A 14,363-nucleotide genomic window follows, 5' to 3' on the forward strand; every position below is an offset into this window, starting at 1 on the left:
CTTAAATTTAATGTTGGATGTAGTATCATTATACTTCCTTCCCTTCAAATTGGTAATACTTGTTGTTTTGGATAAAGCTATGGTCAATTTTTTAAAACTTTAACTATAAATAACATCTAAAATATTTATCTTAGAAGTACGGAGAGCATACATATGGATTAGTCTTAAAAGTAGTTTAATAAAATCATATATTTATTGATATTTCTATATATATATATATTATATTGTAATAAAAATTAGTAGTTAAAGTTATTTTTTTGGAGACCATGTTATTGTCCAAAACAATAAGAATTACCAACTCGAAAGGTGTATTTATATTTAAATATATTTTCATATGATATTAACTTTATAGTTGTTGATAATGCATTATGAAAAAAAATCAAAGGTCTAAAGTAATTATTACGAATGAAATCAATGGACAAAAAAAATCATTACTACTACCACAACAACTAAAGTATCATAAAGATGCTCTATAGAAGACAAATTTTACCTGCCCTATACGGGCTAATTGGCAGGCGTGCCAATTGGCACGCCAATTTTCTAGTTTATCTCTTATTCGGAGTGATTTATCGTCCTTTCTCTTTGGGGTTCCGTAAGAACTTAACTAAATGTGTTGAATGCTCTCCTCCAAAGAGCCAATAGTCAACCTCCTAACCTCTGGTGGTGGCTCTCCCGTTATACTCTCTCTAGGGAACAACTCATTACTCATAGATTGGGCCGGCGTATCTCACCATCAGAGAATTCTTCTTGACTTCTCCGCATCCTCGAGGCAACATGGAAAGGCCCACAATGGACAGGGCAGGGTGGCTACTTTCATGCTCGTTCCTCCAGGACCTCGAGGCCACTTCGCATAGGGCCCACACTGAGCTAGAGTGCGATGGCAACCCGCCATGTCTTTGCTGCATCCGCGTAGGCATGTGATGAGCAGGAATGACTGCACCCGGTTGGGTGTTAGAGCAAGGCTAATAAGCCGGTAATTAGCCGGTACATGTCATCTTGATCTGACGTGGAAGGAAAAATCAGATGTGAGATAAAGAAGTTAGCTCTTCTGCAACCGTCTGCTCTGCACAAGCGCCTAGACAGACTGACAACCTAAGCCCACATTCAGTGAGGGGAGAAAGAGTGGACCCCGGGTACACAACAAATATAAAAGATTTATTTACTAATACGTATAGCGTCTGCCTTTATTTAGGTTGGCTATTACATCAGTGATTAGTCGACTGCGGGCTTCTCTATTATCCATGCTCTTAGGCCCCCTTGCCATTGCTTGGTGAAAATGCAGTAAAAAGTGTGGGTCCCAGCTGGCGTGCGGTAGTCAACCGTGCGCCCTTGGTTTCCTACACCCGTGTCAGAGCCTACACGATGGATCAGTGGATGTGATCAATGGCAGTGGCAGGAGTTGTCGTGCTACTAGTACTACCTTTCATGTTGTGTGCCGTCAAGTAGATAACCATCACATCTATCTTAAAATGAACGGATCCTTAAGCGGCCCCAAGGCCCAAGGAAGCAGAATGGTTCCGCTTTCATGAAGAGTTGTCCTCGGGATGTCCGAGAACAACAAATTTCCCCGATCATTCACAATAAATGGTCGCAAAGCAAACATCCCTAGCAAAAAAAAAAAGTTGGTGGAAGGGACATGTGGCTTCTTGTTGGCGCGAGCCATTTGCTACGGGGATCTTTGGTTCATACTTAATAGGTCACCGGCACTATGACACTAGGCCCTCCGTCCCATTACAAGTGCAACCATGAGTTTTCGCGTCTAAATTTGATCGTCCGTCTTATTTGAAATTTTTTTATAATTAGTATTTTTGTTGTTATGAGATGATAAAATATGAATAGTACTTTACTCGTGACTTATGTTTTTAATTTTTTTTAAAAAAATTTCAAATAAGACGAACGATCAAAGTTGGGTGTGGAAAACCATGGCTGCACTTAAAATGGGATGGAGGGAGTATATACCTAAATATATAAGGTGGTTGTATAAATATATGTGATCCACTAGATTAGAACATACGAATAATCTAGCTTAATTCTACTACTAATAAAAGATGATATGCTACCAATACCATCATAAAACACCGTAGTATTTAATTGTGAGGACTAGAATATTGCTAGATGATAAGTGTTTCTTTTTCAACAATGGAATATGCAATATGTGAGTTCTCATATAATTACTACTACATTTTTTTTCAAGCAACTAGCACCATTACATACATGCTACTAGATGTGTTTTTGCCTACCACACAGTTCTTACAACCATCCGCTTCTTCTCAACCAAGAGATGAAATTCTATATCGACCATAAAAACGTAAACAGATAAGAGCTTGAACACACCCCAATTTTCATAAAATCCCATGACCACAATCCTCAACAATAAACGGAACAGATAAACCCAATAAAAAACCGTATAATAAAAATCGAAAGAATCCAAAACTCCCAAGCCCAAACGACAAACCTCAGGCCGGGAAGCATCCAAACCCTAACTCGATCACCACCGCTCGTTTCCCTTCCATCCATCCATCCATCCATCCATCGCCGTCACGTGTCCTCTTCCGCCTTCCTCCTCGCCCCTCGCTGGCTGAATCCCCCCAACCCGCAGTCCGCACCAACTCCCGCAAAAAAAAAAAAGAAAAAGAAAAAAAAAGAGATAAGAATTATTTTCTTTACTAATAAAAGAGGCGGCGCCTTTCGATTCGATTCTCGAATCCGAATTTTACTACGACCAGCTTGCCGCCGCCGCCGCCACCGCCGCCGACGAGCTGGGCGCCGCCATGGCGCTGCTCCCCATCCGCGCGCGGCTCTCCGCGCTGGACGACGACGACGACGACGCCGCCACCGTCTCCTCCTCGCGCTCCTCCTCCGCCGCCACGTCGCCGTCCCGCTCGCCCTCGCCGCTCGTCCCGCGCGCCGCGGTCCTCGGGGCACCGCGCGTCGCGGCGCAGCTCTCGTCCACCGAGGACGACAACGGCGGCGGCGAGGATGAGGTGTTCGACGAATCCACGGACTACGGGGACGACGAGGCGGCGGGGGAGGTGCTGGATGAGTTGTCGAACGGCTTCTTCCGCATCGCCAGGGTGCCGCCGCCGAGCGAAGACTCGAGCCCGATCTCCGGCGGCGAGCCGGTGGTGAGTGTCTCCTCTCCGACCGAGAGTGGGTACTTCGGCGCGGCGGAGGGTTCTCTGAAAGAGGAGGGCTTCGTGGGCGCCAGGAACTTCGCCGACGTGTTCGACGCTGGCTCCAGGGTCGGGTTTGAGGATGCTAATGGTGTCACTGCGGGTGCCAAGAATACAGGCGTCGAGAGCTCGTTGGAGGGGAGCTTCCAGAGCTCAGGGAGCGTCGTCGGCGTGTTCGATGACACTGACGTCACCACAATAGGTGATTTGGTGAGTGCTTCAGATGGTTCTCCGCTGAATGTTGATAAGCAGGGGGATCAGGATTCTGGTGCTGAGGTTGTCAATGACGAGCCTGTTGATGCTGAGGTTGTCAATGGTATAGAGCCTGAGCCTTTGGTAGGCGAGTCTGTTGATGCTGAGGTTGTCAATGGTGTCGTGCCTGAGCCTTTGGTAGGCGAATCTGGGGGCTCCGACGGTAGTGGTATGCATGTTGAGGATGAATTGGAGATGGAGGGTGGAAAGTCTGACAATGGGACTGCTGAATTGCCTCCAGTGGTGAGTGCTCTAGAGAAACAAGATACTGATCTCGAGCTTCGCAATGATGATTCTGGTGCAAAAGATGGCACGGACAATCATGAGGATGCAACGAATTTTGTTGATTCCTGTACTGGATATGTTGCCACAGGAGATGGCGCATCTGAGCTTTTAGAGGTTCCTGCCAATGTTGACGACTTGCATTTTGTCACCGATGACGGTCATAATGATGACGCTGAGGAAACTGATGGTGGTTATGAAGCTTCTGATGGTTATGTGTCAATACCAACCTTTGGAAACAACAATGCTGTTGAAATTCCTGTAAATGAATCAGAGCACAATGTACCTGCTTCCAAGGGCAGGCGCTTTGGTCTGGGTGATTCAGATGATGAGTTTCATGATGATGGTGTGGAGGAGGAAGAGGGTGAGGTGAACGGAAAGGAAATAGAGTTTTTCGACTATGCAGCTTTAGCTGAGCTTCTAAGAGCTGCCACACCTGGACAAGGCATGGCCAAGGTTTTCCCAATTGAATCATCTGTGCCCCTGCAAGTCCCTCCTACTACGGTCAGTGTTCCTAGGAAAAATGTGGCTTCTAGCCCTGTGTTGGAAGTGGCTCCTAACCCTGAGAATGAGATGACTGAAGAGGAGAGGAAGTTGTACAGAAAGGTGGACGTGGCACGAATCAAGTATTTGCGTCTTATTCATAGACTGGGGTATGACACTGAACATCATATAGCTATACAAGTGTTGTATCGGCTTAGTCTTGTTGAAGGATTCAGGCGCATAAGGGTGGCAAATCATTCCTCTGAGCTTGAGAGTGCCTGGAAGAAGGCTTTGCAACTTGAAGCAGAGGGAACAGAGGACTTGGAATTCTCCTGCAATGTATTGGTCCTTGGGAAGACAGGTGTGGGGAAGAGTGCAATAATAAACTCCATATTTGGGGAGGACAAATCCAAAACGAGTGCGTTTCTTCCTGCAACAACTGCAGTGAAGGAGATTTCTGGGGTTGTTGGTGGTGTTAAGTTTCGTGTTGTCGACACCCCGGGACTTGGGACTACTCACATGGATGAAAAATCAAACAGGAAAGTGCTTAACTCAGTTAAGAAGTATATCAAGAGATGCCCTCCTGATGTTGTTTTATATGTTGATCGGATTGATACCCAGCGTCAGGATGCAAACAACTTATCCTTACTGCAATGTATTACCAGTGTGCTAGGCTCGTCAATATGGTCCAAAACCATTATTACTCTCACCCACTCAGCAGCAGCTCCACCTGAAGGGCCTAGTGGCATCCCGTTGAATTATGAGATGTTTGTCACTCAGCGGACTCATGCAATTCAGCAAAGTATCCGGCAGGCAACTAATGATCCTCGGTTTGAGAACACATCGGCTCTTGTGGAGAATCATCACCTCTGTCGGAGGAACACAGAGGGTGAAAAGGTGCTTCCTAATGGCCTTATTTGGAGGCGCCTGCTCCTCCTCCTGTGCTACTCAGTGAAGACAGTTGAGACTAACAGCCTGTCAGCCCGGGTTGCTTCTCCCGCAAACCTCTTTAGCCTGCGTTTTCGGATGCCTCCACTTCCTCACTTCTTGTCATCATTGTTGCAATCTAGAGAGCACCCAAGGTGTGCTGCTGACCAAGATGTTGGAGATATTGATCCTGATGAGTTGATAAATGAGGATGAAGAAGATGACTACGATCAACTTCCACCCTTTAAGCCATTAAGTAAATCACAGGTTGCGAAACTCTCCAAGGAGCAACAGAAATTGTACTTTGATGAGTATGACTACCGAACCAAGCTTCTTGAGAAGAAACAGTTGAAGGAACAGCTCCGAAGACTAAAGGAAATGAAGATAGAGGGAAATAACCATGATGTACTTGGGGACAATGATAATCCTGATGATGAATATGAGACAGAAAGATCTGTCATGCCAGATTGGGCCTTGCCATCTTCGTTTGACTCTGATGATCCAGCATACCGTTATCGGTGCCTTGACCCTAAGCCAAACTTTCTGGTGCGTGCTATTACCAACCCTGATGGATGGGATCATGATTGTGGGTTTGATGGTGTGAGCCTTCAATATAGCCTTGATGCTGCCAATGCGTTTCCAGCTTCTCTGTGGGTCCAAGTTAACAAGGACAAGAGAGAATCTACCATTCATTTGGTGTCCTCAATATCAGCTAAGCATAGGGAAAATGTTTCAAGCCTTGCAGGCTTCGACATCCAAACCATAATGGACCAGCTTGCTTACACTCTTAGAGGGGAGAGCAAATTCAAGAACTCCAAGAAAAACACAACTACCGGAGGTTTGTCCATGACTTTCTTGGGAGATACTATGGTGACCGGAGCGAAGTTTGAAGACAAGCTATCAGTAGGTGATAGATTAACATTGTTAGCAAACACTGGTGCTGTGTCCATTAGAGGTGATACTGCATATGGAGTGAATATGGAGGCAACTCTGCGAGAGAAAGACTATCTGATGGGTCAAGACCTTGCAATTTTGGGAGCATCCCTGGTTAGATGGCATAAAGAATGGAGCATGGCTGCAAAGTTGGATTCCCAGTTCTCTATGGGAAGAGCTTCAAACGTGGCTGTTCATGTTGATTTGACCAACAAATTAACTGGACGGGTCAGCATAAAGGCTAATACATCAGAGCAGTTGAAGATTGCCTTATTAGGTGTCTGTTCAATGACAATGTATTTATGGAACAGGATGCATCCTTTTATTGATCGTAATTATTAATAGCACTGGTTAGTACAACAATTTAGAATTTCCTGACCATTTTATGCTTTTCTTGCCAATTCTGTTGTGTTTCTGCTTGTTATTTCAAACTTCCGTTAAAATTCCTCCAGCTCTACTGTCAACTCATGTTCGCCTTGTGTTCTTGTTTATTTTGCACATGTATAAGTAAAAAACAACATAGGAGGGCTATGTTTTTTTGTTAGAGTACTATTGTTGCTGACTAGATTTCCTCCTATTCATTACTCATGTACACTGTGGCTTTTCATTGTAGAACTGTTTTCTACATGTTCTTTCTTTTTTTAACAACAAAGGGACTGTCTATCTGTTATCCTTTGTATTGTATAATTATCCTTGGTTCCTTCCAGCCTTCCATATTTAAATCATTTTGAGAAGAATTTAGGAGCTCATATAATATACTGTATATATATTGGACCATTTTTTCCAGACTGGTTGGAAATAGGGATTATGTGCATAAAAATGTGATGGGCTAAATTCAATTTGTATTGGCCAATTGGGCTAAATGGCTTTGAGAGAATGAGGGTTACTGGGCCAAATGACTAAAAAAGGAACAAACTTCAGTTGATGGCTACATTTCAACTAAATTAACAAACTCTAATTCCCAAGTGTTTTAAGGTCAAGTTATAAATCTAATTCCCAAGTGTTTTAAGGTCCAGTTATAAATTAGTGTTGTATGACAACCCATTAGACAAAATTCAAACAGCTATATGAATCTACTTTCTTCTGCTCAGGTTATTTATATTTCAAATCAGGTTATTTATATTTCAAAACTGAATTTCTCTTGGAAGGTCATGTAAAGGTTCTGTCCTTTCTTGGAGTCCTCCATTCCAAGGTAAACCATCATAGTGCCCAATCTTTTAAGTCTTTTATAATTTTAGTAGATAAAAGTCACTTAAGTGAAAATCAGTGTTTTAGCTGATAAGTTGCTATATGGGCTAGTAAAACTTGTCAGATGTGCAACGATCATTAGTCTGTCGGTAAAGAAGCTGGGAACTTATTGTTGGTTACTTAAAGGAAATTGTGATGGTGAACTGTGTTTTACCCAAATACTTATTAGAAGTAGTGAGTGAAGCTTTGTTATGTGAATTTTGCTGATACATCTAGAAAATGATATTGTGCCCAAGTTCTTATACATCATTTTCACCCTTAACTTGTGATTCCATAGGTGCGTTGGGAAGTGCTCGGAAGCTTCAGAGTTCAGGCTCCTACTCACTCAGCTAGGGATATAAGTTGAACCATCACTTTCAGTCAAGAATCAAGACAAGTGTAGCTGTGCTGCCATTTGATGTTTGCTTCCCTCCCTCCGATGTGCAGTTGGTGGACAACTTTAAGAGCAGAAGAAGATCTACTCTTGTTTTGGAGAAACTTGTGATCAGTAGCAGCTGTTAAACCATAATACCATTGTAAGTTATTACCATCTTACCATCTTTTTTTTTCTCTGTGTTGCCCCTTTCGATGAAGCAACTAAAGTTCGACAAATACAAGAAATCTAGATGTTGGGTAAAACAAGGGCCATCATATTGTGCTATGTCAATGGTTGGTAAACTTTTTGAACTACTATGCTTATGCCCTTTGTGCCGGACATCTGATAAGCATGACACCTGAGAAATTATAGTTTCTGTTAGCTGTTGCCTTGTGTTAGACAATATATATGTTGTCCTGATCTACACACTGAAATCAAAGCCTATCACATCGGTCGTGCCCTTTTTTTGTTTGGTAATATCAATGACAATTTCTTTGTGGATATCCGAAGATAAGATAAGGTGCTGGGGAAAGAGAGCAAGAGGATTGGCCCACTCGGTGTTGGCTTATCCTTTGCAAGTGGGAGGGGTTTTCTTTCATTTCTTGTCTTTTAGAATAGGATTCTCAAGTGATTAGTTTATACAAAAGGAGAATCGAATTCAAACTCTTGCCTTCTCTCTCTTTTCTTTCTTTGAAGTGGGGGCTTATAACAAACATATATGATATCATCAGATTTTATTAGGGTTGCAAATTATGTTCGAAAATATGAATTCCTGTGTTTCTGGACTTGCATAAGCGAAATTATTGCTTCCATATCAAAAGAAACGACACATAAAAGAAACATTTGCACAATTAGCATATCAGAATGTCCTTCAGGAGCAGGATACATGCTTCCTGACATGTAACAGCCATCCCAGATCACAAGAAATGAAAACGAAAAATGGATAATTTGGTTGAGAAAGTATTCACAAGGACCGTCTGTTACGTGTAATACTGAATATAGCAGATATAGTTTTTTAGACGCAAGATTCGGTCTTCCACTGAATGAGAAGCAGAACTTGTGATAAACAGCCTGTCACTAACCCAAGTTCCCATCTTATTTGCATGAAAACATGAACATGAAAAGAACATGTTCTCATGATGAGTATTCATGGTTGAGGGTTCCAACAGCCATCAGCTTCCCAGATCAAAGGACAAAACAGAAAGATAATAATTTCATAGTTAGAAAGCTCACCAACCACATAGTATCATCAGAGTTTTTCTGCATAGGTAATCTGAACAAGAACAACAGGCAACAAAGTGGGACATGGAGTAGGTTTTCTCATAACTTTGCACAAGACTCTACTAGTCCATACTTTCTTGAGTTCATGTTCATGGCTAAAAGGTTTTAAGCTCCAGCACCACATGAACATCTCAATATCTCATCTTGCCAAGAAAAACACGAACTACATACCTCCTTGTTTTCCTTTTAGATTACACCCACCCATCATCACTACCTAGTTAGTCCATGCATGAGTTCATGTTCATGGCCTCATACTCCCATCATCCATAATTTTACAAGACTTACTCAATTTCCCCCCGTTTTCGGTTCAGTTTCTTGCAGATCTGACCAATCAAGACATGGCCATGCAGCATGCCCATGCATGTTTCTTTAGTTCAGATCTACCTTTTCTTTTTTATGTGTGACCCCAGGGAGCCAAGAACATGACTCTCCTTATGGGGTCCTCCGCGGCCGAGCCCCGGCAGTCGTCACCGCCGTGGCTCGGGCCGCGGCTGACGGCGGAGGCGGCCGGCCTCGCCGCGCCGGCGGTGCCATAGGCCCGCCGGAGCTTGTCACGGAGGGCCTGTTTGACCTCGTGAGCCCAAGAACCTGAACCTTCCCCGGTAAAGTGAGGAGGCTTCATGGCGAGACAGAAGAAAAAAAATCCTAATGGCAACTCACAGAGAGCTAGAGGTAGACGAAGGCAGGTGAGGTGGTGGTAGTAGTTGTAGTAGAAGAGATTTCATTCACAGGCTTAGCGGAGGGGGGCTATTTATAGGCGAAATGGGAGGGTGCAAAGGGGAATTCCACTAGCAAAAACAAAAGGTTTGGTGGCTTGGTGTGGTGCTCACGGAATCGGGTTCCTTCTATGGCAGATAGATGCAAATTCCAATTCCCAACCCGATTAGTAGTAGACATGATAATTATCGTTTGGTTGTGGCTTTGGTGGCGTTGTGATGTTGATGGAAATCGTTAATCAGGGTTCCAGTTGGCATTGTGATGTTTGTTTAAAACTGTTGTCGTCAAATTGCTTTTGATAAGCAGCTGTATAGAAAAGTGCGAGTGGATATTTTTTTAGTGAGTGCTAATACATAGCTACTGTATGATCTGCTTTTGTACCTCTTCGCTCTTCCTTATGATCTGCTGTTCTTGTTCCTTTTGGTTTGCTGTTCTTGTTCAGTATTGTATAACCACAAACCATTTCTCTGACGAATCTTCTAATTTAGAGAGGTCTGTGTGTTGAGTGTGGGGTTAGCTATACAAGCAAAACTAGATGACACCTCATAAGTTGATGGGGGGAAATTGTATGAAGCATGCAGAAAATTGTGTAAAGCAAAATCCAACAGTTTGAGTAAATAACTAGAGTATGATAGACAAGAATAAATAGAAACATTAGTCGAGTTTCTCGATGACGTGGCCTCACATATATTTGTGGGTTGCAAACTTGCAATTGTATGGAAGGAAAATATTGGTATTAGTATAGAAGATGATTACAATTAATTATGCAGCATAGTTGTGAGCTTGATGGTAGAGACTGAGGATGTAATACATTTTCATTATCTAAAAACTTAATTATGCAACACTCAATACTTTAATTGTGAAATTGAAGACTTAATTATTATTTTCCAATTAATACTAAATGAACTGTGCGTTGCATACCGAGATGTAATAAATCGTTGAACGAGGCTTATGTCAGAATTGGTGTGTGGTCGCCTTCCTAGAGAAAATGACATTAAGCAGACAGAGAGTATCCAACAATAAGAACCACTATTACAGAGATGTTGATGGTGATTCAAAATGTTGGAGATATGACCAAAAAAGTGACAGTTGTATAGTAGCCCAGTAAAAACTTGTTAGTAAAAATGTTACTGCGAAAATCGCCTTTAAATAGGTATATTATGGTTGAAATCCCTAACTATCCTTTGAGGCCATAACAAAATGAAAGAATTCTGATTTATCTGTGGAAGATAAATCGATTAAATTTAAATTCCTCTGCCTAATACTAGATAAGTTTGAAGTTTCCAATGCGTTCGTTTGTGTGAGATAGGGTGAGAAAACAATTTGTTTTCCGCGCGCACGCTTCCCAAATTACTAAACGGTATTTCTTTTTGCAAAAATTTTCTATAGGAAAGTTGCTTAAAAAATCATATTAATCCATTTTTGAAATTTAAAATAGTTTATACTCAATTAATTATGCGATAATGGCTCACCTTGTTTTGCGTATCTTCCCAATCCCCTATCCCTCAAACTCACCCCAAGTACATAGTTGCGTACCTTAATATTCCGCGCCTCCATAACTATAATTCCAATACTCCAATCGTTTACCCTCAGCTTATAAACTGCAGCCAAAACTTTTAACTTTAAATTTTAATTTTGAGATATTTTTTCACTATAGTTTATTTTTTAGTATTTGTTTTTAAATTTCTAAAAGCATATATGTAAGTTTTGTATCTAAATTATATGTTTTCATTGATGATAAATTGATTTATAATTAGCAAAACGAAACGATGACAGTAGCTTAGTGAAGTTATAGAGAAGAGAGTAATAGAGAAGATTGCGATAAGATATTAACGTATAATTAATTAAATATTAATTTTTTAAACTTAAAATGGACTAATATAATTTTTTAAAATAATTTTTTTATAGAAAGTACTTTTTAAAGAAAAATAAACCGTTTAGCAGTGTGTGTGTGAAAAACGATGTCTCTTCTCTTTTATTCAACTCTTTTTTGCCGGAATCTTCTGTTCAGCTCTCAAACGCAGTTTTAAACAAACAGGTCATGGGTGCATGATAGATGCTTGTCGATCAAACAGCTGGATCTGGGTTGAAAAGGGGATTGATTGGGTCATGGTGTATCATCAACTCAACCGTATTGCACTTGGGCGTTTGGGTTGGCTTGTCGTGGCGTTGAGAGGGCGAACAATTGGGGTGTGTGTGTGTGGGCTTCAGGATTAGGATGGGAGCGATTTATTGGCGGGCAATTATTGACTTGTGTTCTGGGTGTCCACCATGCAGTTGGCCAGCTGGCCATCATCCACTGCCCTGTACTAGACTCTAGTACCGGCCGATGGCGGGGCAGCCCTAAGGACATCCATAATAGTTATCTATAGACTCTTTACAAGAGATCCATGTCAGCATATTTTTCTACTTGAAAGAGATTAAATGAAGAGAGATAGCAAAGCTATCTACTAACCTGGAGATAGTCTAGAGATCCATTAGAGGGGAACATATCCTATGTACACAGGCCCTCACGTGTACACACGTGCACACCAACTAAAAAATGTCACCAAAAAATCTAAAAAAAATCATACATATACTTTCAATTGTATTACACTTAAGGTTAAAATCTTAACGTCAAATTCATTATATTTTAGCCGTAACAAAAAAAACAAAAAATCTGACAGTTTTAAGGTTGCAATTTTGTCAGAATTTTATCTTTTTTTGTTATTCTCTATGTAGAATGAATTTGAAGATGCGACTTTGCACGTAGATGTAATACTATTGAAAGTACATGTATGAATTTTCCTAGAATTTTTTGTGATAATTTTTAGTTGGTGTACACGGTGTGTACACGCGAGGACCTGTGTGCATAGGATACGCTCCCCCATTAGAGAGCTATAGATACCCATGTAGACATACTATTGAGGTGGTTTACTATTAATCTAGTATATTACTGAGATGTACATGTTTTATAGAGAGCACCTTACTTTACCATTGCGGGTGCTCTAATAGGTGGCCATCGTTCTCGTGGGCCCCACTGCTGACTAGGATTCCTATTCTTTTTCTCCCCCGTGTGGGCCCCACCCATCACTCTCACTAGCTCAGGTCATCGTCTGTTTCTGCCTGCCTCGTCGTGAGTGTGAGTGTGAGTGCGAGGTCTCACTCTGTCTCTCTGTGTGTGGCCATGTTTTTGTGTTTGGAGGCGTGTAGCCTTCACTGATGATGACGACGATACAAAGCATTCAAACTGTATATTGTGACTTCTGTAAACAAATCGGTCCTGTTTACTAGAGGCTAAGATCAACCACACAGGAAATCATTATAGTCTGATACTCTAATGATCAAGTGATAACATGATTTAGTTTGCAAACTGGCGTAGCTCTAGTTAGAGGCAACATATCATATGCACACAGGCCCTCACGTGTACACACGTACACGCCAACTAAAAAATGTCACCAAAAAATCTAGAAAAACTCATACACATACTTTCAATTGTATTACACTTAGGGTTAAAATCTTAATGTCAAATTCATTATATTTTAGCCATAACAAAAAAAACAAAAAATCTGACAGTTTTAAGGTTGCAATTTTGTCAGAATTTTATCTTTTTTGTTATTCTCTATGTAGAATGAATTTGAAGATGAGACTTTACACGTAGATGTAATACTATTGAAAGAACATGTATGAATTTTCCTAGAATTTTTTGTGATAATTTTTAGTTGGTGTACACGGTGTGTACACGCGAGGGCCTGTGTGAATAGGATACGCTCCCCTAGTTAGATTCTAGTGGAACCCAAGTTCAAGTACCAGACTTAAACATATGCTCATATTTACGGCTAATTATTTTTTAAATAGTAGGCAACTACCCGTCAATAATAAAACACATGTGATAATCTATGTGTCGTCGACTTAATCTCTCAGACATGATTATAGAGATAAAGCATTAAAGCGTGCACATGTATATATAAACATTATTGTTCGCACTATGTTTTATGTTTTAATAAAAAAAACATGATTTAATTTGGGCATGGGTGGCCGAGTAGATCATTTTGAAATTGGAAACAACAAATCAACAGTTTTGAAATTGGCCAATCTATTGCTATGGCATGGAATATTGGGCCTATTCATATTGAAAGCCCAGCCCAATTATTACAAGTTTCTTTTACTGCAACACTTATTAAATCACTATATTTGCTAAATTTATTTTTAAAATATACCCCATCCGTCCAAAAAAAACCCAATCCTAGCTATAAACCTGGACATATGCGTGTCCAGGTTTGTAGCTAGGGTTTATCTTTGTTTAGGACGGAGTAGTACTTTTTTATCCCTAATTTATTAATACTGTTACCTCTGCACGCAATCCGGCCCATTTGTTGAATTGAATACTAGTGTGGCATAAGTATAACATTGAATACATTTTGATACATTCTCAGTTTTTGTTTTGTATTAGAAATATTATTATATTTTAGTAAAAAATTTGACTAACAAAAAATTACACCGATTTTAATAATTTTGGGGGTCAAGATATCCTGTATTGTGGTTGAGGGACACAAATCAGATTTGGCCACTAGTTAAGGGAGTCAAAGTAAACTTACTCCACTGAAGCTCCTCTGCAGCAATCCGGCCCATTTGTATGGCAGAAAAGCTAGGCCCACTTGAATCTGGTAGATTCCTCCTGGTTGGTTGCTGGGCTCGCCGGCGTCTTCCTCTCCCTCGCCGGAGTATAGTAG

General features: G+C 41.1%; 1 protein-coding gene across 1 annotated transcript; it reads left to right on the plus strand.

The window, feature by feature from the left end:
- Positions 1-2,620: 2,620 nt before the first annotated feature.
- Positions 2,621-8,034, plus strand: LOC127766657 (translocase of chloroplast 101, chloroplastic-like). The gene is made up of 2 exons (XM_052291767.1): positions 2,621-6,400; positions 7,576-8,034. Exon 1 carries the CDS (start codon positions 2,772-2,774, stop codon positions 6,390-6,392), a length of 3,621 nt encoding a protein of 1,206 aa, XP_052147727.1. The 5' UTR covers positions 2,621-2,771; the 3' UTR covers positions 6,393-6,400; positions 7,576-8,034.
- The last annotated feature ends 6,329 nt before the right edge of the window (positions 8,035-14,363 follow it).

The sequence above is a fragment of the Oryza glaberrima genome, chromosome 3 (genome assembly GCF_000147395.1).
Source record: "Oryza glaberrima chromosome 3, OglaRS2, whole genome shotgun sequence".
In the NCBI taxonomy this organism is placed as follows: Eukaryota; Viridiplantae; Streptophyta; class Magnoliopsida; order Poales; family Poaceae; genus Oryza; species Oryza glaberrima.